Source organism: Ovis aries, chromosome 5 (genome assembly GCF_016772045.2).
Source record: "Ovis aries strain OAR_USU_Benz2616 breed Rambouillet chromosome 5, ARS-UI_Ramb_v3.0, whole genome shotgun sequence".
NCBI lineage: Eukaryota > Metazoa > Chordata > Mammalia > Artiodactyla > Bovidae > Ovis > Ovis aries.
The window spans coordinates 41161766-41186418 of NC_056058.1; the positions used below are offsets into that span (position 1 = coordinate 41161766).

Consider the following 24653-nt stretch of genomic DNA (forward strand, 5'->3'; position numbering starts at 1 on the left):
CTACACCTGTGCTGGACCCAGAGCAAGGCAGGACCCAGAGCAAGGCCCTCATGCTCATCATCCCCCCTCCTCAGGGTGGTCAAGTGTCCACTGAGAAAGCCATATGGGGCACCAGGCTGGCTTGTGTCTGCCTGAAAGGAAACTGAGGCTGAGGCTGGGGTCAGAGGATGAGAAGGGCCCAGGAAACTGCTCTCCAGGGGAGGGAGCACAGGTGGAAAGGCCCTGAGGTGGGCTCTGTGCCTTTTGCTCTGAAACCATGATGTGGTCCAAAGGGGCTAAGCAGAGGGAGGTAAGGGCCAGCAGTGACCACAGGGGAAGTATAGTCCTCATTGGGGTGATGGGGAGATGGGAGACTGCAGGGCAGGGGAGGTGGGGACTGGGCTCTTCCTGGTCTGTGCCTCAGTTTCCCTTCTGTGAAGTGGGTGGTGCTGGGTAGGGGGAAGATGGACCACGGGCAGCCAAGCCTTGGTAACTAGCCGACAGATGTGTTCCACCAATGGGTGGGGGCCCCGCCACAGCCCAGAGAGGTGGAGGGGCCACGTGGCCATGTCCCAGTGACCCCGCCTGGCAGGTAGAAAATGGGAAGGGAGGTGTGCACTTGGGAGCATTTTTGGGGACCCCCAGCCCAGGCCCACACATCTACACCCACATCCTCAGGCTCCTGTGCCCCCTTCACAGATGGGGCTGGGGGAGAGCAGAATCTGAACCCAACAGGGCAGACCCTAGGAACCCCCAAGATGCTTGTCTGCCCAATCCTGGACCGTAGGTGCCCCAGAACATGGGTCATGCCCAGACATGTCTAGGATTTGGGAAAGAATGGGGGGATCCTGTCCCCAAGTTGTGGTGAGAAATGAAAGTCTACTTTAATGAGCACTTTTGAGCAGCTGCTGTGTGCCCAATCCTAGACACGGGGAAAACCCCTGACACTCTCCCAGCGAGGACAGTATGAGTCCATGTGGCTCAGTTGTGCAGGGGACAGGGTGGGGTGGGGTGGGGTACACAAGAGAGTTGCCCACCTGGTCCCAGTGAGAAGGCAGCTGCAGATGGCCCTCCGGGGTGACCTCAGCACAGAGACCTGGGTGACAGGAAAGCCTGGGGGGCAGAGAGCTCAGCCAGGGCCAGGCCAACATTCCAGGCCAGAGGAGCTGCCAGGTCAAAGGCCGGAGGTGGGACCACAGCCCCTGGCGGGCTTGAGAAGCTGCAGGAAGGCCGGTGAGAGGTCAGTGGGGAGGGCCCTGGCAGGTCCTCCAGGACCACGTGGCCGCGGGGAGGTGGGGTGCCCTCAGCCGGAGGAGGCCCCGTGATCACAGCACCTGTGGCCCCAGCGCTTAGCTTTGGGGAGGGAAGAGCCAGGCAGTTTATCTCCCGCCCCAGCCCCAGAGGGGTTTCCTGAGGTTTTGCCCAACCTCCAGCCTGGGTTTGCAGCTCTAGGCATGACAGCACCTCCTGGGCCCTCCGGAAAGGGGCAGGGTTTCAGCCAGAGGACCCAGGTGGGCCGGAGGCCTGGGCGTGGCCAGGGAGGTGTCCTGGCCCAGCTATATGGCTTGAAAGCCTTGTGAGACCAGGTAGCTGGGCCCAGCAGCTCATGGTGGCAGGGGAGGGGGCAGACAGCGTCCGCAGCTCCCCCTTGGCTGGGGCTTGGTGGGCTGCCCTGGCCAGCTGACCAGGGCAGGACACACCCCATGGGGGTGCGGAACTTGGGTCAAGAGCCGCATAAAGCTGGGAGGCCTTTACTGCCTGTCTTTGTTGTCTGCTGCCCACAGCAACAGCCATTAAAGCTGCCTCCTCTGCCTGCTGCCTGGGGACATGTCCACCCCCTTTATGGTCTCGTATAATGCCCTGGCCCCATGGGGGTGTGGCCGTGCCACCACCTCCGCTCACTGTCTGGCCTGGGGGTTAGTGAGTGGACCCCTTCTAAGCTGGGCCGCCTGTGCAGGCAGCTAGTCTCTGCCCTGAAACTCTATCCACCTGGAATACGGGCGTCCTGATGGTGCTGGGAGTGCTGGATGAAGCTGTTGTACTTATCAACCACTATCCCTGAAAGATGGGGAAACTGAGGCAGGAGGGGTGCTCTGATCTCTTGTGGGGGCTAGGCCCAGAAAGGAAGAGGTTCATGCAGGGTGGGCCCCCCTGCACTGGGGTTGGGATCTTACAGGAGGAAGTGTTGCCCCTCGTCAAGACAGGCTTGAGGTTGGGTGAACCCTACGTGAGCTTCCCGGAGCAGGTATGACAACTGACTGGACGGAATGACTGACCACACACTGGATGGCTTAGATCTATAGAGATCTTCTCCGTTCTGGAGGACTAGTGGCCAGAGTCAGGCCATGGCAGGGCCATGCTCCCTCCAGAGGCTCCAGAGGCGAGTCCTCCCACCTCTTCCAGCTCCTGGGTCTCTGGGTGTCCCTTGGCCTGTGTCTGCATCAGCCCAGTTTCTGCCTCATCTCCCCATGTATCTGCCTGTCTTCCTCTCATAAGGACCCCAGTCATCCTACTGTGAAAAACCCATCGTGATTAATGACATCGGCAGAGACCCCGTGTCTGCACAAGGTCCAGTCTTGAGGTTCTGGGTGGATGGAAATTTGAGGATGAACCCCCACAGGTCTCTTTGGTCTTCTCTGCCCAGCCTGGCCCATGTTGCGGCTGAGCAATCAGGGTTCACTTAACGAGCATATGTCAAGCAACTGCTGTGTGCTCTGCCCCATTTTAGACATTAGAAACAAAACAGACAGACTCCTTGGGCAGACGGGAGACCAGACCAGGGTGTGAATCACGGGCTCTGAGGAAGGGGTGAGGGGCCCACACAGTGCTGGGGGCTGTGTGGGCCAGAGTCGGGGGTGGGGCGGGGACAGCGGAGGGGCCCGGATGGGTGCACGCCTCTGGCCACCATAAATCAGTGCAGGAATGCAGCTGGCCTGCCTGGCTGGGCAGGGTGGAGACAAAGGCCGAGCCTCGACCACCCAGGGCTGGACTCCTAGCTCTCCCAGCCTGTTCCCTGCAGTCCCCATATTGTCTCCACTGCACAGACCGGGAAACTGAGGCCCAGAGAGGGGCCAGATGGCTAAGGGTAGCCTCCCTGAGGACCCTGCCTTCCCAGGCCCAGGGATGTCTCATCCCACGGGAGCTGGGCCTTAGCATGTTCTTAGGCCTTGATGACGGATTATCCCAGCTGGAGCTAATTGGTGGTTTCAAGGCTCCCCACCACAGTCCTGCTTGCCCTGTGTCCTTGCAGACACGGGGGCACATTCCCTGGAGCTTAATTTGAAGCCTGCTATTTGCACTGGCCCTCCTCGGCAACCCTCCTTCCCCCCGCCAAGCTTTGCTCTCTAATTACCTCTACTGGCTTCCCCTGCCCACCAGCACCTGGGAGCTGACAGCTGAGGCTAGGACACCCTGCTCTGCAAATACTGCAGACCTCCGTAACTGGTGGACCCAGGCAAGGGATATGCAAGACAGAGCTCCTGAGAGTCCTGACTCTGTCCCAGGCCTGCCTCTGTGCCCTGCAGGAGCATACACACATGGCTTGGTGGACATTGCCAGACATCCACCACCCTCATGGTGGCGATGGTCTGGGTGAGACAAATTGTGTTCCCCAAAATTATATGTTCAAGACTCAGCTTGAGCACATACCTGTGATCAGAGCATGACGCGGGAGTCAGGTATCTGCAGGTGTGAGCAGTTAAGGATGGAGATGTGGTGGCCCTCAGCCAGTGAGTGGGTGCCCCATGGGAAGAGGGGACTTTGGACAAATCCCCAGGGAGAAGCCACGGCAAGACAGAGGCAGAGACCAGGGTGGTGCAGGTACAGGCCTGGTGCACTTGGGCCCCTGCAAGCTGGGAGGGACAGGAAGAATCCCCCTTAGAGCCATACCTTGACTCCAGATGGCTGGTCTCCAGAACCAGGCAGGAATAAATCAGTCTCCGTGGTTTAAGCTGAGCGTGTGGTCAGCTGCTGCTACGCCACCCCAGGACAGTGTCTCATTGTCCTTGTCTGATGACAGGGGCAGGCTCTCGCTGCCTGCTCAGCAGGACCTCGGCAGATGTTCAGACGCTGGGGGACAGGGCTGAGACCCCCTGCCGCCTTTCCTACTGGCAGTTCCCTCGACTAACTTTCCAAGTGATGTGGACATGCTGCCAGTTCCAGCACCCGCTAACCCATCCTCTCCCTGCCTTCACAGCTCTATGAACTGGATGCAGACCCCAAGAGGAAGGAGTTCCTGGACGACTTGTTCAGTTTCATGCAGAAGCGAGGTGAGGTCTGCCTGCCAGGAGGATGGGCCTTGCTGGCAACAGCCTGGGGCAGGTGTGTCAGAAAGTGAGCTCCCCATGCCTGGAGGCATCCAAGAGATGCCTGAGGAGGAGACACAGCCCTGCCATGGTGGCAAGCGTCTGAGAGAAGAGGCACCGTCCTGCCATGGGTGTCTGACAGAGGAGGCCCAGCCCTGCAGGTCTGGTGGGGGAGGCACAGCTGTGAAAGTCTAAAGGGTATGTCCTTGGGTGGGGGGAGTCTCAGGATCCCAACCCAGAAGTAACAGTGCAGGCTTCCTCCCTTGCTGCTCATAGGATCCCACATAGCAGGCCTGCCTCTTTGTGGGGAACAGGGTTGGATTCCCAGGGTGGCGGGTGCTGGGTGGTAGGCAGAAGCTCCTGGTGGACTGGAGACCAGCCTTCCTGCTGCTGTAATTGGTGGGAGGCTTGAGTCCTGACCTCTCCCTGCTCCCACCTGGGGCCTCAGTTCCTCAGTCTGTGAGATAGGCCACCTGCACCCCCTGCTATGTGGCAGTCAGTGCCCACATGTGCTTAGTGCCAGCGCCACGGTTATTATGCAAAGATAGGGTACCAGGCCCGAGCCACCTCTGCCTCCCACCCCCACCCCCAAGGGTCTGGCAGATGCCAGACACATCCTTGCGAACAGGAGATGACCAGGGACAGAGACCAGGCCTAGTGGGGCATTCAGGGAGAGCCAGGCCCAGAGGGGCCCCAGTACCCCCCGACCCCCAGCTCAGAGCTCCAGCCAGACACAGATCCTAGGAGTACCCACTGCAGCGTGGGCTCATTTCCCTGATACCCCCATGCCCCCACTGTTCAGGGAAGGAAACTGAGGCCTGAGAAGCAGGAAGGGGTGGGGCTGGTGTGGGCTGCAGGGGCCAGCCAGGCAGCTTCTTTGTCCAGGGCCCCTGCCTGCCTCTCCCTGCTAGCAGCTTCTGTAAACACAGGCCCAGGCCGGAAGGGAAGGAGATGAAAGGGGAGGGGGCTGCAGCCTCCGCGTTAACCCCTCCTGTGCCAGGGGTGGAGGAGTCCAGCCCAGCCCAGTTATCTTCCAGCCCAGCTGCCCGCTATGTGGTCAGAGAGCTCCTACCCCACCCTTTATCAGCCCCATCCACACCTACCCAAGCCCCTCACTGTCCCCCCAACCATGGGGCTCCAAGCCCTTAAGCCCAAAGCCCACCCACTCTGTCCAAGACTGGGTTCCTGGTGTCCTGGAGGCACGGAGGGAATATGGTGAGCTGCTCTGGAGTGGGGTGTTGGTGAGGCCAGGTTCTCTGAGTCCCCAGCTCCTGGCCACCTGGGCTTTCAGGGTCTGTGTCCAGCCCTGCCTCCTCCCTCAGGAGCCAGGTGCTCCTGAGGACAGGAAACAACAAACTCCTATGCATCCCTCAGAACCCAGCTTCAAGGCCCTGCTTTCCCCCCTTCCTATTGAACCCTCTATCTGTAATTGGGCTGGAGGGCTTTGGGGCTGAGAATCTGGATATCATGTCCTGCATCCCACAAGCCCCTTCCCTTCATTCCAAGGGGACAGTAATTCCTCCTTCCCCTGCCCCATCACAAAGTCAAAGCCTCCAACTGGATGGTTCTCCAGAATCTCCGGGGCTAGAAGTGGGGGAGGGGTCCTGCCTGCACCCCACCCTCCTGCTGTTTCCTTGACAACCTCTCCGCCCTTCCTTATCACCCCCCTGCCTGCCTCCATCAATGCCTCTCTGTGCTCACCCAGCCCCACGTCTTCTATAAACATCCGCCTGCTGCTGAGCCAGGGCCCAGGGTCCAGGGTCCTGGGAGAAGCCCAACTCAGAGCCTAAGTTAGCATCCCAGGTGGGCCACGTGGGCGCTGGGGGTTCCTCTGGGAACCCCAGGGGTTCCACACCTGGGGCGTGGTGTGCCACTGACATCTGGTATTGCTTGTCTCTCTCCTTCTTGAGCTGGAAAATGAAGTGGGGGATCTAAGGCCCATCTTACCACCCCGCCTCCAGGCTGTGTTTGTTCCTTGGGGATTTGGCGACTTAGGAAGCAGCCAAGGTTGGCAGGAGGTGGTTCTGAGATGTCCTGCTGGGGCTGGGGAGAGGAAATCAGGGTCTCAGGTCCAGGGCATTGTAGTGGGGGTGGAGGGAGCGGTGGGAGCAGAGGGAACAGGAGCCAGATTCCATCTCTGCAGGGGAGGCAGGCCTGCCCTCAGGGCCACGATAGAGGCCCAGCAGCCTTCACTGTTGTTTATTGACACCTGCTATATGTCAGGCTGGGGACGAGGTGGGGTTCTCCATGTGAGCAGGCCAGTGTGGGGACCACAGACAGTAAACCTGTAATTTCACTGCCCAGGGGAGAAGTATAATTGGGGGTCTCTCCACTGTTAGCCAGGAAGGTGCCAGGCAGACTGACCTGAGACCTGGGGGCTCCCTTGGCTGGGAGGCATGTTTGCAGGAGCTCATCAGGGTGGGCAGAAATGGGGAGAAGGCCTGCAGGGAGGGGCCCCTCTCCCCTGCCTGGCCACCTCTCTGCTATCTAAACTGCAAAGTAGATTAACCAGTCCCCCTTTCCCACTGCAGAGCCCTGGGGAACCTGGAGGGAGCCGGCCTCTGGGAACACAGCCGAGTTGTTTTAGTAGCTGTTGGTTGTAGAAGGAATAACAGAGGCTGTGTTTCTCATGCTGGGCCCCCAGGTTGGCCCTGCAGCACCCCCTCATCCCCAGATGAACAGCATGAACCCAGATCACTGATGGAAACACTGAAAGACACAGCCGCCTTGGGGCTCTTGCAAGCTAGGGTCTGACCCGGTGACCCTGCCCCCAGGGGATGCTGGGTGTCACACTGGGTGGGGCAGGGATGCTTCCTTACCCCCTATAATGCCAGGGGTAGCCCTCCAGAGGGCCAGCTGCCTTGGGTCAGCTGTGCCAAGAGTACCCACTCTCACTGATGTACCGGGTGCCAAGTGACAGCACCCCCCTCTCCACAGGGACACCTGTGAACCGCATCCCCATCATGGCAAAGCAGGTGCTCGACCTGTTCATGTTGTACGTGCTGGTGACAGAGAAGGGCGGCCTGGTGGAGGTCATCAACAAGAAGCTGTGGCGAGAGATCACCAAGGGACTGAACCTGCCCACGTCCATCACCAGCGCTGCCTTCACGTTGCGCACCCAGTAAGTGCCCGCTCACGCCATGCAGAAAGGACCCTAGGCAGAAAGGACCACAGACCAGGGGGTCACAGAAAGTCCCAGCCTTTAGGCCCTGCTGGTTGAGTGCTCAAGAATTAGCCTGGTGGTGGTCATGGGTATGGAACGTGCTGCAGGACAGGCATCACGATAGAGGGAACAGCATAGGTGAGGACAGGGGCTCAGAGGACCAGTGGGCATCCAGGCAGGGAGGTGGGGCTTGGCTTCATGCAGACCCCCAAGGTGTCCTGGGTGCCATCCTGCCTCTTGTCCCTGCCCACAGGTACATGAAATACCTGTACCCCTACGAGTGTGAGAAGCGTGGCCTCAGCAACCCCAACGAGCTCCAGGCAGCCATCGACAGCAATCGGAGGGAGGGCCGGCGCCAGAGCTTTGGGGGCTCCCTCTTTGCCTACTCGCCTGGCGGGGCCCACAGCATGCTGTCCTCGCCCAAGCTGCCTGTGTCCTCCCTGGGCCTGGCCGCCAGCACCAACGGCAGCTCCATCACCCCAGCCCCCAAGATCAAGAAAGGTGAGGGCTGCGCAGGGCCTGGGGCCTGATCATGACTCTGCTTTAGCCTGGCAGTGTGACCTAGGGATGGGGATGTCTCTTTCCCTTTCTGGGTGACCAGGAAGATAGGCCCCAAAGTGGGTGTGGAAGAGGGCTCCCTACCCACCAGTTGTATGCCTGTGGCAGATATTACTAGTCAACTGCTGTTCCTTCCAGCCTTGGCCCATGGCAGGCAGACATCTCTAATCAATTTGTTTCCCCTAAACCTGTGCCCTTGGTGTACATCACGAATCAATAGTTGTTACCTCCAATTTTGTGCCAAGGTGGACAAGGCAAACCATGCCCTATCCTTTGCCCGTGGCAGACATTGCTGCCACTTTTATTTTAGCATTGGTCCAGGCTGCTGCCCGTGGATATCTCTAGTCCTTGCATGTGACAGACATTGCTAGTTGATCACTGTATTCTTTTCCCTTTGAGCTTTAGAATTCTTCTGAACACATGGTCCCAGTGTGGGTCATCAAACTGACTGTAATCATCCTTGGAGCTATTGCTCAGTGCTCACTGCCCTTTTCTGAGCCTAGCTCTCGTTATGGGTAAAGTGGAGGAAATTATACCTTTGTGGAGTTGTTGGGGACCTTTGGTGTGTAAAATGCCCAGCGTGCAACACCCTAGACCCCATCCATGCGAGACGTCAACAGTCGATCACCGAGCCTCTGAATCCTTCCTAACACAGAATCACCAACAGCTCATGTGGCGGCCTGGCCTCAAGCAGGCTGGTGCACCTGTCCGAGGTCCCATTTCTCCATCTGCCACATGAACTGCGACTCCCTATGTCACAGACTTGGCCCAGGGATCCAGGGTGATCCACTCAGCACCCTGAGAATTCAGGGCTGGTTAGATCTAGGGTGAAGGAGATCTCACCAGTGTCAGCTCCCTCCAACCTCTATGGGCCTCTGTTTACCCTGCCCCAGCCTCGGGGAGTCACAGCCATACCTGTGAATATCATTAGGCATCCGTTCTCTGCGAGCCTGTGCTGGAGCTCAGGAGGACGGTGGGGGACAAAAGAGAGATCTGAACCCGATGGAGCTCATGAGGGAGCTGGGGAAAGATGATTATAATGGGTCCGAGGGGCTCTTTGGAGCCGAGAGTAGCAGAGGTGGCTGCAGAGACTCCAGGGCAAAGGGGCTGGAAGTTGCAATGGGGTCCATCCTGGAGAGGCAGCCCCTGGCCACCAGGGAGAGACTCAGGAGGAAGAATTGGGAGAAGAGAGAGTGGGTCACAGTGGGACCAGTGAGTGGGAATGATGGGGTGTTTGTTTCAACCGCTGGAGAGGGGAATGGTCCAGAGCTGGTTCTGGGCTTGGGCTCCATGCGTTTAATTTCAGCTCAACTTCTCTTCAGCTCAGTGGCCTCAGGAAAGTTACCCATCCTCTCTGAGCCTTGGTTTTCTCAGCAGTAAAGTGGGGAAGAGGGTGTCTAGGTAGAAATGGGGTTGTTGAGATGGTTCACATTAAGTGCTTTAGACAAGATGTGGCGAGCTCTTGTTGCAATTAGTATTATATGTGTATGTAACGTGTGCTACTCCGTATAATACTACTCTCTGTATAATACTACTTAATAATGCCAAGCAGTACTGTATACTGTTACCATCACTAGTATTGTTACCATTATCGTGGTATCTGATGTCAACCTGAGAGTAGAAAGGCTCTTAGCACTTGTGTTTGTTCCAAAACCTGTCCACTTCATCCCTGGAGAGGAAATGAGCACCCCATCAGGGGAGGTATTCAAGGAAGCACCTTCCTGCCTTGTGTGGGAGGCAGGGACTAAGCTACCACCAGTCCCTTCTGGCCACCAACTCCTCTTCTCTCCTGTCCAGAGGAGGATGCAGCCATTCCCATCACAGTCCCCGGCCGCCTACCAGTCTCCCTGGCAGGTCACCCAGTGGTGGCGGCCCAGGCAGTAGCAGCCCAGGCGGCCGTGGCAGCACAGGCGGCTGCCCTGGAGCAGCTTCGGGAGAAACTGGAGTCTGGGGAGCCTCCTGAGAAGAAGATGGCTCTGGTGGCAGAGGAGCAGCAGCGGCTGATGCAGCGGGCACTTCAGCAGAACTTCCTGGCCATGACAGCACAGCTGCCTATGAGCATCCGGATCAACAGCCAAGGTACCACCCCGGTGCTCAGACCCTCTGTGCTTCTTGCACAAGCACAAGAGTAGGGCCTCATAGCCAACATATGTAAAGAGTGCCTACAGATCAAAAAGAAAAAAAGGTAAACAGACCAGTACAAGGAATGGGCAGCTGGGACTCATCATGCATACTCAGTTGTATCCAACTGTGCAACTCCATGGACTATAACCTGCCAAGCTCCTCTGTCCATGGGATTCTCCATGCAAGAATACTAGAGTAGTTTGCCATTTCCTCCTCCTGGGGATCTTCCCAACCCAGGGATTGAACCCACGTCTCCTGTGGCTCCTGCATTGGCAGATGGATTCTTTGCCACTGAGTCACCTGGGGAGCACAACTTACAAACTAGTAGGAAAAACTGTTCAACTCCATCTCTTTGGGGCTCCGCAAGTTAACTAGGGGATACCATTTTTTATCCATCAGAGTTTGATAATATCAAATGTTGGTCAGAATGTGGTGGAAATGGGCCCCCTTGGTCCTGCTGGTGGGCGTGTAAACAGGTGACAACTTGGCAGTCTTTTTTGGGGGGCGGGGGGCTGTGCCTCAGAGCATATGGAATCTTAGTTCCCTGAACAGGGATCAAACCTGTGCCTGCTGCATTGGAAGCATGGAGTGTTAACCACTGGACTGCCAGGAAAGTCCTGGGAATCTCTTTTAAAGACAGAAAATGTACTTGCCCCAGAACTGGCTGATTCTGCTTGGTGTCTAGAGCAGAGCTGATGCAAGGGCTCAGGGAAACTCATGTGTCCAAGGATGTTCACTGCAGATGTTTGCACGATGTCCCTAGTGTGTCCATCAGTAGGGGAATGAATGAACTAAGGCTGAAATACTTTGGCCATTAAAAAGAATGACATGATTTGGGCTTCCCTGGTGACTCAGACAATAAAGAATCTGCAATGCAGGAGATCCAGGTTCGATCCCTGGATTAGTAAGATCTCCTGGAGAAGGGAGTGGCAACCCACTCCAGTATTCTTGCCTGGAGAATCCCCATGGACACAGGAACCTGGCGGTTTACAGTCCATAGGGTCGCAAAGAGTCGGACACAACTGAGTGACTAAGCACAAGCACATTGCTTAAGACTTGTAATCATGCTGTACACCTGAAAAACTTAACATTGTAAATCAACTATTCTCCAATAAAAATTATTAGAAAAGGACTTCCCCGGCAGTCCAGTGGCTAAGACTTTCCACTTCCACTGCAGTGGGCACGAGACTTCCATCCCTGGTTGAGGAGCTAAGATCCTACCTGCTTTGCAGTGAAGCCAAAAACTTTTAAGAAAAAAAATTTTTTTTTAATTATTAGGGGAAAACAAAAGTTGTAGTCATACAAAAAAGCAAATTTGAGACAAATACATTCCTATTCAATAAGTATTTGTTGAATACCTACTGTGTGCGCTGCTGAGAGATTGGGTCTGAAGCTCTGGAAAGCTTCACATCTCGTGGGGATGACCCACATGATACAGCTCATTGCATGGGGGCTGGTTTACAGTGACAAAGGGTGTTTTTTCTTCTTCCCGCAGCCTCCGAGAGCCGCCAGGACTCGGCTGCGAACCTGACCAGCACCAACGGCAGCAACAGTATTAGCATGTCAGTAGAGATTAATGGAATCATGTACACAGGTAGGCTGGCCTAGCGTTCATGCCCACCTTGACCATGTCTTTCCGGAATCTTGGTTGCCCGTCGGGTGTGGCTGGCTTGAGCCCAGAGCTCTTCCCTCATGAGACTAGAGTATGAGAGATAGTCTGTGTCTTATACTTAGCCAGGTGCTCAGCAAGTACTAAGTGCTCAGCATGGTCATATCACCTGTTGTGTACTTCAAAAATAATGTGGTCAGACCCATGACTCCTGTAGGCCACCAGGTGGCGATGTTGACACAGAACAGCTCTGTTGCTGTAAAGACCCCATGAGGGAAGGCTTGAGGAGGTGGTGGTGTCCTGGGGGAGAGGGACTTTGCTGGGAATTGCTCAGGAATTGCTTGCCCCTGTCATGTGATCTTTTACATTCTCCTCGACTTGTCTTTCCTCCTGTCCTTGCTCCAGGAGTGCTGTTTGCCCAGCCACCGGCCCCCACGCCACCCTCCGCTCCCAGCAAAGGTGGAGGCAGCAGCAGCCGGGGCGGAAACAGCGGGACCAACAGCAGCAGCAGCAGCAGTGCAGGCAGCCAGGCAGGGCCGGCGGGGATGTCTGCACCCCCCACAACTACCTCAAACAACTCATTGCCTTAACCGCTACACTCCCCATCCTGGGAACCTGCCAGACTGGGCAGGGGGTCCAGGTGGGCCAAGCAGGGGCTGGGATGGCGGAAGATACGGGTGGGGAGGGGAGGTATCCACAGAGGAGCGACAGCTTAACGCCAAAAAGAAAAGAAAAATATATATACATATATATATATATATATATAAAGAAAATTTAATAAAACAGGGGAAAACCAAGGAACACTTGAATTACTCAGGTTTCGGACATTCAGAGATGAATTGTGAGAATATCAAAGGAAATTAGAAATGAGAGAGGCAAATGTCTACTAGGGCTCTCCTGAAGCCCTGGTGGACCCACATGGACTGGCGTCTGGTTTCAACAGGCCAATCCTGTTTACCTCATACATCCCTGCACTGTGTTTTTTCATTTTTATCTGTTTTTTTCTTTGCTTTTTTTTTTTTTTGTCCGTTTATCACACACTCACCACACCCAGCTCCTTGTGTTGAATGAAACCCCTGAGCCAAGATCAGTTGAATTTTTTTGTTGTTGCTTTTGGGAACTTTGTTGTTGTTTTTTTAAAAGAAATAGTGAAATTCAAACTCTATAGGGTTTTTAAGAGGTTTTAGGGGTTTTGTTTTGTAAATATTCTATTTTATTCTTGGGGGAGGAATCAAACCTAGGAAAAGGATATATATATATCTATATATTTGTGTTCATTCAGGGAAACTGGACTTGAAAAAGGAAAAAAAAAAAAAAGGCAAAAAAACCCACAAGTAATACCCTTTATTTTTCCCATGACTGATTTGGGTTCGGTTGTGCATTTCCTGTGGTGCAGTGGGCCCAGGACACTGGATGCCTGGGCTGGAGTCAGCAGAGCCGATGAACTCAGGTGCTCTGGGCTGGGCTGGGCTGGCTAGGGTGGGGGTGCATGGTGGGGTCCTGGGGGAAGAGGGGCAGGGATGCTGAATGCTAGATGTCACCAGACTTGTGTTTCAGGCTAGGCTCCTCTGTCAGGAGCCCCGAAGTCTTAACTCAAAAGGAGAAATTGCTGGGGTGGGGGGTGCTCCCCCACCAGCCCCAGGCTCCTGTCTCAGGGATGAACACGGCCTGGGGACTGGCCTTGCCTGAGAGCACTGCTTCTGGGGATGCCATGTCTGGGGATGGGTTAGCTCAGGGTGAGGTTTCTGGGGCCATGGCACCCTGAACCCCCTCACCCCACCCTACCCCCATTCTCATCTCTTTAACTTTGTCCCTCTGTAATTGCTGGGAGCCCTGCAGTGGCTCGAGGAACTACAGGCTGAGGTGGGGCCTGCACTCCTCCCCGCCTCAACCCTGTTCCCCGGGTCAGAAGGCAGGCGTTGGTGGGATGCAGCTGGGGGTCGGGAGCGCCTGCACATCCGTCCTCCTTAAGCCCAGGAGCGCTTTTGGGGGCCCAGTTTCCTTCCGTCCGTGGGACCAGGTAGTGTTGGCTGGGGCTGTGCCTCCCGCAAGGTAGCGCTTTTTCACATCCCTCAGAGGGTGGGGGTGGGCTGGGAAGAACGCAGCTGTTCCCAGGTGAGCCTGGAAACTAATTGGATCCTGGGAGCCCGGCCTAAGGAGCCCGGAGGGGCGGGGCGCCGCCAGCAGCCTGCTCTCTCCCAACCCAGGCGTCATCTTGTTGCCTTGGAGACCTTGGGGGTGGTCCTGAGCCCCCAGTCTCGTCGGGTTTGCCTTCCTGTGGGGTGAGGTGTGTCTCTGGGAGGGAACCCATTTCTTTGGTGTATCTCAGGGTCGCTGACGCCCCCCACCCTCCCAGGAGAGGGTGGCACAGGGCTTGGGCCTTTCTTCCTGCTTCTAGAAGGGTCTCTCCTCCTGTCGTCTCCCACTGCAGCGGCACAATCATTGTGGGAGGGGGATCCTTTTGTTCCCAGACACAATCTGCCCCCCTTGTTTGCCGTCCCCCCTTGTCTCTCTGCTCTCCCCTCACCTGACCCATAGAGTGTGGGGGGCTGCCCTCTGCCCCCCACCCCCTTCCTGCCGGCCTCATAGAGTTGGGGGTGTCTGCTGCGAGTTTTGGTTTCTACCTCAGGTCTGACTCTTGATGCCAAAACCCCCGCCCGGGTGCCCACCTCCCTAGCCCCCCGCTCAGGGTCCCACACGTGTGCTGTTGCATCGACCTGTGTCGTGGGGACCCGACATCAGGGGACAGAGCGTTGTGCGGGCGACGCCCCCCCACCCCCACCCCCGCGTCTGACTCAGGGTGTGCCTGTGGTGCTGGGCAACGCTGATGATTGTAGGGAAGAGGGCATGGGCCCAGAAGGGGGACCCACCGGCCATGGAAATAGCAGAGGGTCCAAGGGGCCCTGCCTCTGCCTAGGTCGCTCCATTCAGCACCCCCACACTCCCAGCCCCACCGCTGCCTGTTGGTGTGGGTTTCTGGGGTGCACTTAGCACCCCTTATGCAAACCCGGGGGGACCGGGGTTGAGTGCTGTTCATTCCTGAACAGGTGGGGCTTAGCAGCATGCCTTGGATGGGGACCCCCCAAACTCAGGGTGGAGAGGGGCTTGAGGGGTACCCCTGATCTGCTGATGCTTGTGGACGGGCTGCTTCTAGAACCTTCCTTGTGACCTCCAAACTGGCTGCAGGTCTGTAGCTGTCCAGCTGGGGGGCGGGCGGGGATGGGGGGTGGGCATGGGGTGGCGGGTTGGTTTGTAATAGTTGTGTGTTTGTACAGTCACTTTTCTCACTGTTAGCATTTTTGCCCACCACCATTTTTTTTTCCCTTAATTTTGCTTCTGCATTTTTTTCTTGGCAAACACGACTTCAGCCTTTCATGCCTGACTTGTGAAATTTCAGTTTCTCTGGGGTTTGTCAGAAGGCGTAGGGAGCACGCCTGAACTCAGGTTAAAGGGAAAAAAAAAACTTCCAATAAAAAGACGTAAAACTACTCTCTACCTCTGGCCGGGCTCAGCCTGTCGCACCTTGGCTGTGGCAGGGCAGCCTGTGACGATTTATTTCAGTTTTTGCAGGATATTCAGGTATTAAAAGGAAGGGGGGAAAAAAGACAAAAAAAAAGTGTGATTTTGAAATTTAAAGGAACACTGAAAGTTTACATTTTATAACATTATTATGCAGATTGTATTTAAACTTCAGAAATATTTAAGACAATTGTAACCCTGTAAAGCTGATGAAATATTAAAACAAGACAAAACACTTCTGACTTTTAACAGAAAACGGCTCCTCTGGTGGTTTTTTTTTTGGCGTCGCCCCACCCCTACTCTGCTCCTGGTGGCAGGAGGCTGAGGGCCTGATGGTGAGGTCCCCCAGTGGGGACTGTGCCCCCCAGGGCCACTAAGCCACGTCCCCAATGTCCTCCAGTGGGTGTGATGGTGGGGGGAGGGCAGTGGACGACCCACCCCCAAGTCAGCAGTGCCTGGCCCTTGTGGGTGAAATGTAGGGACCCCCACATGCCCACCAGGAGGAACCCAGGCAGTCTTGGCAGCCATATGGGTCCACCCAGCGCCCATCCCCCAGCCTTCCAGCTGTGGTTCAGTCCACCTACACTTGACCTGGGGACCCAAAGTAAGCGCCAGACCAAGAGGCAGACTTAGCCCTGGGACCCTCGGGCTCAACACACCTGGGAGGGAAACCTCTGCATTTTCTGAGTATCCTTTCTTCATCTACCTCTCGCCCCCACCCCATGAACAGAGGAGCTAATGGCCTCAAGGTCAGTGTGGCCGAATGGTGGGTAGGACTGGCCTCTTGCCACCTGGCTCCCCAGCATCAGCTGGCCTGGGCCTGTCCCTCCTGCCTGGGTCAGCCCCCAAGTCTGCGTTGAGTGAGGAAAAACAATTCACCCCTCCTGGTGCATGCGCCTCCCCGTAGCCCATTCACGTGGTCCCAGCCTCTGAACCAGGGGGACCTGAAGAACTCAGAGGACAGGGGTTAACCCACCTGCCTCTCATGCCCTCCCCCATCACGGAGGTAAAGTAAAAGTGATTTCTTTTTTTTTTTTAAGGCCTTCTGGGCAAACTGGATCGGCCAGTCCAGCATCTTCATTCCTCTGAAGAGGCCCAGAGAGGGGCCCAGAGGCCCTGAGGTTACACAGCCCCGAGGCTGGGGAGGGATGCAAGGAGGGGGTCCCCCTCCTCCCTAGCCTCTCAGATCCCCGCGGAGCCTCCCACTCCGTGCCTGTGAGTAGGCCGGGGGAGCCTCCCTGGAGGTGAAACTCAAAACCACGTCTGATCAGCAGAGCCACGGGAGCCAGCCCGGAGCCCGAAGAAGAGGGCTTTCGCTTGAGTCATCAGCCTTCCGCAACGCCATTAGTGCACTTAGCAGGCTAGGCGCTGGATTTGATCCTGGGTTCCCGGTCCCCGCCCCCAACCCGGAATGCCCCCTCCCCCGGGCTCCGGCTAGAGGTGGGGAGGGCGGGAGACCGGGCAGTGTGTACCCTCAGCCTGCAAAACAGAAGGCGCTCAATACCCGAGTAGGGAATAAAGAACGCGGTTGGGGGGCTTAGACCCAGAGCGGTTCTGCAGACCGCTGTGCCTCGGTTTCCCTGTTCTGCCCCGCCCCTACCCTTACGTCCTCAGGCCTAGGAGTGTTAGTGGATCTGCGACGGGGCGCCAGGCTGGCACCAAGGAGGTCTGGCGACTGGGTGGTCCGAGAGGCCCCCAAAGTGTGGCTTTTGTCCTGGCCTTCTGACACAACTGGTCTGTCCTCATTCCGGAACCAGGCTGGGGGTGGGGTGACCTCTGACCTCACACATCAGCCCAGCTGAGCTGGGTCCCCCGGGAGGGGAGGAGGGGAAAGGGAAGGAGGGGAAGGAGGGGAGGGAGTGGGCCCGGGACTGCACCGCAGCTGCCTGCCCTCCAGCGGAGCCCTGGCCTGCCCATGCCCTGGCTTCCACGTCTTCGACTTCTGTTTGTAACGGGTCCCCCTGCGACCCGCACCTGCAGGGCCCACTTTTCCTCCTGGAACCCCGGTGCTTGCGAACTTAGCCAGGGGAGACCTCCCTAGAGGAGCACGCAGACCCAGAGTTCAAGTCAGCATTCCCGACTGGCCCCTGGGGAAACTGAGGCCCAGAGCTGGGCAGTGACTTGCCCCTCTGCTCAGGAGGACCGGGTTCAAGCCCTGAGTTGGTGGTTGGAAAAAGGCCATCTTGGCCCACCCCTGGGAGCTGCACGGTGTCACCGTTCTCAACTGGGGTTCCACAGAATGCCCAAGATTCAAAGAAAGATGTGGTTTGGGGAAACCGGTATCCGGAAAATGTAAATAACCATTCAAGGTGTTTCATTTTTCTTATTCACATTAAGAACAAAAAAAGTTTGAGGAACCGGGGTTCTAGCTCCAATTCATCTTCAGACTAGGTAGTACTTGCCTCAGTTTCCCCTTTTGGAAGCTTCTGGAGATTTGGACACTCACCTCTCTCCAATTTACAGAAGTCCTTCAGTTTCACATTCCACACCCCTCCCCCCAACTTCCCTAGGATAAAATAAAACTCAGGTCCCCATGTCCAGCTCCCCCCTCCACGGTCAGCCTCAGGGCCGTTGTTCTCGCGTCTGTCCCTCTTTCCTTCAGGACACCTGTTCAGGGAAGCCCTTCCGACCGATCAGGCCGGTACCCCCTGACATCCCCTGACGCCCGCCCCCCCCCCCCCCCCCCCCCCCCCCCCCCCGCCCCTCGCCCCTTGGTTGCTGCTTGTTGCTGTTGGCCTCCCGGGCTTGGATCAACTCCCTCCGGCATCTCGGTGAGTGGCTCGAGACTGCCACCTGGCGGCCGGCCCTGGGCCTGCGGAGTCCCCGGCTCCGGCGCCGCCTGTTCTCCAGGAAGGCCCCCTCCTCCCCTCTCCTGCCCATCCTCTCCTCCTAGATCGCGCGGCGGGGTTGGGGAACATACACAGCACCCAGTCCCCATATTGCTTCTGGGTACACCGCCCAGGACAGGCATGAGACTACGACTTTTGAGCGAATTCTCCCTTTTCAAAGGTTGGCAACTAATTCCCTATTTTAAATGTACTGTTTGCGGACACAGCCTGCAGCCGGCAGCTCTGACGCGAGGTTCAGTGCTCCCTAGACTTCACGATTTGTTCCACCTGCACAAAGTTGCTGAAATTAAAATGTGGGTTTTGTGGCCCCCTAAGAAGCGAGGTCCAGGGGGAGGTGGACCGTAGGTCCACGAACACACATCTAACTGGCTATGTTTTGAACGCCAGCTACATGTTTTGTTGGGGTTTCCCTGGTGGCTTAGCCGGCAAAGAATCTGTCCGCAATGCAGGAGACATAGGTTCGACCCCCGGGTCTGGAAGATCCCCTGGAGGAGGGAATGGCAACCCACTCCAGTATTCTTGCCGGGGAAATCCCATGGAAAGAGGAACCTGGTGGTCTACAGCCCATGGGGTCGCAGAGAGTCGGACACGACTATCACTACCTGTTATGTTAGGAGCGTAGCCTGTTTTACGTGCAATGTCTCGATCCTGTGAGGTCGGTACTCAGTATTTGCACAATTAGAAGAAGAAGAGTAATCTGCGAAGTTGCGTGCTTGGCCAAAAGTGGCCAGTGCAAACGGCCAAGCCAGACCTCCAGGCTCTGAAGCTACTAACTGCTCTCAGGAGACTCTAGGCCTTGGTTTCGCCATCTATTTTTGGAAGAAGTATCCTTCTAAGAGCTCTAACCAGGCGGTGCACCCCTTATTTTTCGCGGAGCCGGAAGATAACTCAGCCTGGTTCATAGGACAGCCCCCCAAGCCACCTGCCCGCGCCCAAGGCGTGTGCGCACGCGCAGGGCAGCCGGCCGCGGTGAGCCGGGCAACCTGTGCGCCGCTCTAGCCGGCACGGCGCAGTCGCCCGCGTCTCGCTGATGATGACGCACGTCCGGGGCGGTGGAGAAGGCAAGATGGCGGCGCCCATGGAGGTAGCCGTGTGTACGGACTCGGCGGCCCAGTTATGGAGCTGCGTTGTGTGGGAGCTGCACTCTGGCGCCAACTTGCTCACGTACCGCGGAGGCCAGGCAGGGCCCCGCGGCTTGGCGCTACTCAATGGCGAGTACCTGCTGGCCGCACAGCTGGGCAAGAACTACATCTGCGCCTGGGAGCTGCAGAGGAAGGTGCGGCGGCGTGCTCCTGGGCGCCGTTGGCGAGCTGCGCTGCGCTCAGGGGTCGGGGGAAAGGGCGGTGGAGGCTACATGGACCTTGAGCCGGGGTAGGAGTGGGTAGTCCCGTTAAGGTGTTTTGCGCACGCGCGGGCCTGGGTCTTTTGGGGGAAGGTAGGGAGTCGCGCGCTCGTAGTGATTGCGAGCGGCTAGGGCGCTGCGCGCACACGCCGAGCTGAAGGTGGACAGCTGCTTCGGGGTGGGGGTGGGGTTGTAGCGGTGCGCACGCGCACAAGGAGCGCCGGGGGTGGGTCCCTTGGGGGCCCTGCGCGGGAGCGAGCGGGTTAGGCGAGAAATTTAGTTGAAAAGTATTTGCACTAAGGGTTCCGTCGGTATCCTGAGCTTGGAGGCTGAAGGTCCGAGGCATGAGGGAGCCCGCTGAAGGGTGACTCAGGAGCCTAGTGCACTTATCGTTCTCAGAGACGCCACCTTTGGCCATTAGGGCCCATGATTAGAGAAACTTAAAAATACAGCCCTTGACGTTGCTTGCTGCCTGCTTTTGCCAGCTAACATCTCTTTGGATGGGTTCTGTGTTCTGGCTTTTCCTGGTGTGGTCCACACACACACTTGAGGAGAAGTTCCATTTTAAAGATCTGGAAACCCAGGCTCAAGGTCCCAGGCGACACTTTAGTGGGGATTCAGGACTAGGGCAAAAGCTGAGTGGCCTTTGGCTCCTCCTGGACCCTCTGTGCCTTCTCCACCCGAACACCCGGGTGTCCCTCTGACCCCCAGTCCAGAGAGGTGCTGTCTTGCTTTGAAGGAGATTCCACAGGCCTCCACCCCCACAATGCATAGCATCAATTGAAGTAGATCCCTCTTTGCTGAACCATGGATTTGCTCAGAGTATCCCATCCCCCGCTTCCCTCCCCACCCCCACCTTCTTTCTACTCCTGGACTTACCAGCTGTCTCCTGCCCATTCCCTAGCTTCCTCCCCGATGAAACTCAGAGGCCTGTTCTGTCTCTAGGACCAGCTTCAGCAGAAGATCATGTGCCCAGGACCAGTCACCTGCCTCACCACATCGCCCAATGGCCTCTACGTTCTGGCAGGGATCTCAGAGAACATATACCTGTGGGAGGTGAGCCCAGGGACTCAGAAACACGAGGGTGAGCTCAGCCTGTTGGTGGGCTGCTGGTCAGACCACTGAACGGTTTGTCACTGACAGGCTGTTGTGTTTGGGGGGACACTCACCTCCCTTCCTGCGCATAGTGCAGTGTCCAAGGTCCCAGGACAAAGCCTTTCCTGACCCCTGCCCGGCAACCAGTTGCAGAGAGGAGAGGGAGCTGGCAGTCTCACTTCCAGCTCTTAAACCTCACTTTGCGATTCTGAAACTAGGAAGCCTTGCCCAAGTGCAGGGAGAGAAACTGAGGCACTCACCCTTTGGTAGACATCCTCCTCTGCTGTGGTCAGGCCAGTGCAGGGAGTGTGGGCAGATTTTAGCAGCTGGTTCACCATCATTAGACGGCTCCAGTGGCTCGCCAGTGGTTGGCCCTTCTTGATGGGGGAACAGTCTGGGGTCCATCTCCCCTGCAGGTGGAGGCTGCCTGGCCTAGAGGACCCACCCTCTAGGAGAATTCCTGGCCAGCGTGCATCATGACCACAAGGGGGCGCCCCACAGGGCCACTCTGGCTTGGGCTCTGACTCCTGTACTCTGTGGACCTTCTCCCCTCCCCTCTGCGGATGAGTGCCTGGGTGTCTTTGTCCAGGTGTCCTCACAGAGACAGTGGTCACCTCACTCCCCTGTCACTTATCTAAATGGATTGTATTTCCAAAGACTATATTCAAGTGAGGTCACAGGTTTTGGAGGTTGGGGTGTGGACACGTTTATCTGGGTGATGAAGTTCATCCTACCGCAGCTTCACTGCCCTCTCACCCCTGCCCAGCCCTTCCCTGGTGTCCCTGCCACCAAGGGCCTCCTCTCCTGCAGCCCAAGCTCCCCCATGGTTCCCAGCAAGAGCCCCACCCCCACATCAGAAGGTGGTCACTTGCGGTTGTGACCAGTGCCACCCCTTCGCTCAGAAGGCAGTCGCTTGCAGCTGTGACCGGCTTGTCACAGGAGCTGCGAAGCCCTGGTGCAGGGGCCATGGGGGTAGGCTCTCCCCGCAGGCTCCCCACCAAGCCAGTGCCTGTCCTCCCAGGTGTCCACAGGGAACCTTCTGGTCATCCTGAGCCGCCACTACCAGGACGTGTCATGCCTGCAGTTCACGGGGGACAGCAGCCACTTCATCTCAGGGGGCAAGGACTGCCTAGTGCTGGCCTGGAGCCTCTGCAGGTAGCACCATGGCCCTGGTGGCTGCTTGTCCAGCTGTGACTCTGGGCAGGCAAGGCCTTGACCATGAGGGCGGGAAGCAAAGGGCTCCGGGTCAGGCGGGCTGGTACCAGGAGGACATGGGGCCGGGTTGCCACCTGGAGATGAGGTGAGGGCGTGGAGATGCCCGCTGAGGTCTGCCCACCCCCTCCCCAAGCGTGCTGCAGGCAGACCCCTCCCGGACCCCTGCCCCCCGGCACGTCTGGTCTCGCCACACCCTCCCCATCACAGACCTGCACTGCGGCTTTGGGGGGCCCCTAGCCCGGGTGGCCACCGCCTCGCTGGACCAGACAGTGAAGGTAGGACCCTCACCCTGCCACGTCCCCCGCAGTGGATGTGAGCCGAGCCCAGCTGGCGAGTTCCTGGCCCAAGGGAGAAAGCACATAATGTCCTCCTCCAAGCCAGCGGCTCCAGACAGCTCTTGATCCCCTGACACTTCCAGCCTCAAGGACGGCCAGAGGGTGGACAGTCTAGGCCTGTGTCAGCTTGGAAATTCCCATTTGGCCACTGCTCCTGGCAGCTCCTGATCAAGCCTTAGGGGATTCAAGGGCGTCCTCAGGGTCTTTGTTCCCGGTTGGGGGATTCGGGGCTGACCTGCTGGGGTCCTGGGGGCTGACAGTCACTGAAGTAAGTGGCGGACAAGGGTCCCTGAGCCCCCGAGACCTCTGTGGTGACAGTGCTTGTTGGAGGTTCTGTGGGACCCAGCCTCCAACCGGTCCTTGGCTCTCACACCGCCACTCGCCCCCAGCTGTGGGAGGTCTCCTCAGGTGAGCTGCTGCTGTCCGTACTCTTTGACGTGGGCATCCTGGCTGTGACCATGGACCTGGCCGAGCATTACATGTTCTGCGGCGGCAGCGACGGCTCCATCTTCCAGGTCAATCTCTGTACCTGGGTGAGTGTCTGTGGGCAGCAGGGTCAGGGGACAGGCTTGGGGCTAAGGCACTGCCGGGCCCCTGCTCACCTGCCCTCCTGCATCTGCAGCCCGGGCAGAGAGAGAAGAGCTTCCAGCCAGAGCAGGAGCACGGGAAGGTGTTCAGAGGGCACAGGTGCGGGGACCAGGCAGGGATAGGGGTTGGAGGGGGGTTGCTGCCCCGGGGCACAAATGCAGGCCTGGTCCTGCTGCTGCCCCGCCCCCAGCCCGAGTATCCTGGGAGCCAGCTGATGCATTCATCATCAGGAACCAGGTGACCTGCCTGTCAGTGTCCACGGACGGCAGCGTGCTGCTTTCGGGCTCCCACGATGAGACCGTTCGCCTCTGGGATGTGCAGAGCCAGCAGTGCCTCAGGACAGTGACCCTCAAAGGTGGGTGTGGCCACCACCACTGCTCCCCAAACCCAGGCAGGGCAGAGGAAGGACTCTGGGCCCACCTTGTGGAGGGCACAGCCTGGCTGAGGGTGGTCCTGACCACCTCCACCACCCCACCCGCAGGCCCCGTGACCAACGCGTGCATCATGCTTGCACCCATCAGCATGCTGAGCTCCGACTTCAGACCAGGCCTGCCCCTGCCCCACTTCAACAAGCACCTGCTAGGCGCAGAGCACGGGGACGAGCCGCACCGCGGGGGCCTGATGCTGCGCCTAGGTCTCCACCAGCAGGTACGCCTCACGTGGCAAGGGCAGGGCACCCTTTCCCACTGAGGCTGGGCTCTGTCCGCTGTCTCTGAGCCCCGGAACCACACAAGACTGCAGGGGCTTCTACACCCCTCCGTGGGACTTGATGGATGCCTGTGCCCAGCATTGGCTACTGGCCCAGAGCAGCGTGCCCAGATGGTGTCCAGCAGGAGACAAATGGCCTGGAACAACAGCAGGGTCCAACCATTTTGCCAGGCCAGCAGGCTGTCCCCACTGGCTGGAGGCACTAGCTGACTGCCTGGCCATCTCTGGGAGTGGCCGACTGACTCGGCTCTTGTGTTTCAGGGGTCAGAGCCCAGCTATCTGGAGCGGGTGGAGCAGCTACAGGCGGTGATGTCCAGCACGCTGGAGAAGGTGGGAGGAGGAGCAACCCCAAGATGGGGAAGGGGCGGGGCCCAAAGGTGGGAGAGCAAGCCTGGAAGGGAGAGGCCCAGGGTGGGCGAGGGGCTGGGTTCAAGATGGCCAGGCTCACCTCAGGTGGGCTGCTAGGGGCAGTCTTGGCTCAGGCTGCTGGAGAGGATCTACCTGCACCCCTACTCACCATCCTGGACTGTAGGGACAGTGGCCTTCAGAGCAGGGCAGAGGTCTGAGCACCCCCCGGCCCAGTCTGAGTGCTCCGCCCTTCCCCCAGAACGTCTTGGGAGGCCAGGACCAGCTGCGGATCCGCGTGACTGAGCTGGAAGATGAGGTGCGGAACCTGCGCAAGATCAACCGCGACCTCTTTGACTTCTCCACACGCATCATCACGCACCCAACCAAGTGATCCATCTGGACTCGCCCTCAGCCAGCAGAGCCCACAGCCCAAGCCTGTCCTCTGCAAGGTCCTATCACTTGGATTGGCACCCCCACCAGGGTCTCAGTCCAGGGTGGGTGGACTGGCTGCCCTGCTGTGACCTGCCGTGTCACATGAGTGCTCTGCTATTTCTAACAAAAGACCTAAAATCCTACCTTTCGGCCTCCTTGTGCCCGATCTGGGCTGAGGACCCTCGCTGTGGTACCTGCTGGGGGGATTCACCACAGCTATCACAGAGTCCGAGTCCCAGACATAACATCTAGAAGCCTGGGTTCTCACCTGCCAGCCCTGTGCAGCTCCCGGGGGGCCGGGCCTTGGGCCAGGTCCCCAGGGCAAGAGTAACTCAGGGACAGCAGGGTGGTCACACCAGGCGTGTCTCCCCAGCCTGGCTCTGGGCAGCCGACTCTTGGGTGGCAGCCAGTTCTGGGCCAGAGTTGTCTCGACCAGAAAGTTCTTGGTGTCAAGGGCCTGAAAGAAGCCAACCTCCCCTCCTCCA

The 24653-nt window shown here is 57.8% G+C and overlaps 2 protein-coding genes across 8 annotated transcripts in view; both read left to right on the forward strand.

The window, feature by feature from the left end:
* Window positions 1-15512, forward strand: part of ARID3A (AT-rich interaction domain 3A) — a 35405-nt gene extending 19893 nt beyond the window's left edge. For all 6 annotated transcript variants that reach the window (XM_042250445.1, XM_060416438.1, XM_042250443.1 and 3 more), the window contains exons 4-9: window positions 4175-4247; window positions 7221-7404; window positions 7700-7947; window positions 9802-10083; window positions 11624-11722; window positions 12143-15512. In XM_042250445.1, coding sequence (XP_042106379.1) covers window positions 4175-4247; window positions 7221-7404; window positions 7700-7947; window positions 9802-10083; window positions 11624-11722; window positions 12143-12327 — 1071 coding nt within the window. In that variant the 3' untranslated portion in view covers window positions 12328-15512. The remainder of the gene's footprint in view (window positions 1-4174; window positions 4248-7220; window positions 7405-7699; window positions 7948-9801; window positions 10084-11623; window positions 11723-12142) is intronic.
* A 3647-nt stretch (window positions 15513-19159) lies between these two features.
* On the forward strand, window positions 19160-24311 carry WDR18 (WD repeat domain 18). 2 transcript variants are annotated; one of them, XM_027970150.3, is made up of 10 exons: window positions 19160-19381; window positions 20393-20503; window positions 21564-21697; window positions 21891-22032; window positions 22482-22625; window positions 22715-22779; window positions 22911-23035; window positions 23162-23328; window positions 23650-23718; window positions 23996-24311. In XM_027970150.3, the coding sequence occupies exons 1-10, from the start codon at window positions 19172-19174 to the stop codon at window positions 24125-24127; spliced, it is 1299 nt and encodes a 432-aa protein (XP_027825951.2). In that variant the 5' UTR covers window positions 19160-19171; the 3' UTR covers window positions 24128-24311. The 2 variants fall into 2 exon arrangements, with proteins under 2 accessions (XP_027825951.2, XP_027825952.1); XM_027970151.3 differs by lacking the exon at window positions 21891-22032.
* Window positions 24312-24653: the final 342 nt, after the last annotated feature.

What these genes read in the sequence shown, in the direction of transcription:
- WDR18 (XM_027970150.3), top strand. Translation starts at nt 19,172, where the DNA reads ATGGCGGCGCCCATGGAGGTAGCCGTGTGTACGGACTCGGCGGCCCAG. An exon ending in CCTGGGAGCTGCAGAGGAAG is followed by an intron (nt 19,382 to 20,392) that starts GTGCGGCGGCGT and finishes TTCTGTCTCTAG; the next exon opens with GACCAGCTTCAGCAGAAGAT. An exon ending in GCCTAGGTCTCCACCAGCAG is followed by an intron (nt 23,329 to 23,649) that starts GTACGCCTCACG and finishes CTTGTGTTTCAG; the next exon opens with GGGTCAGAGCCCAGCTATCT.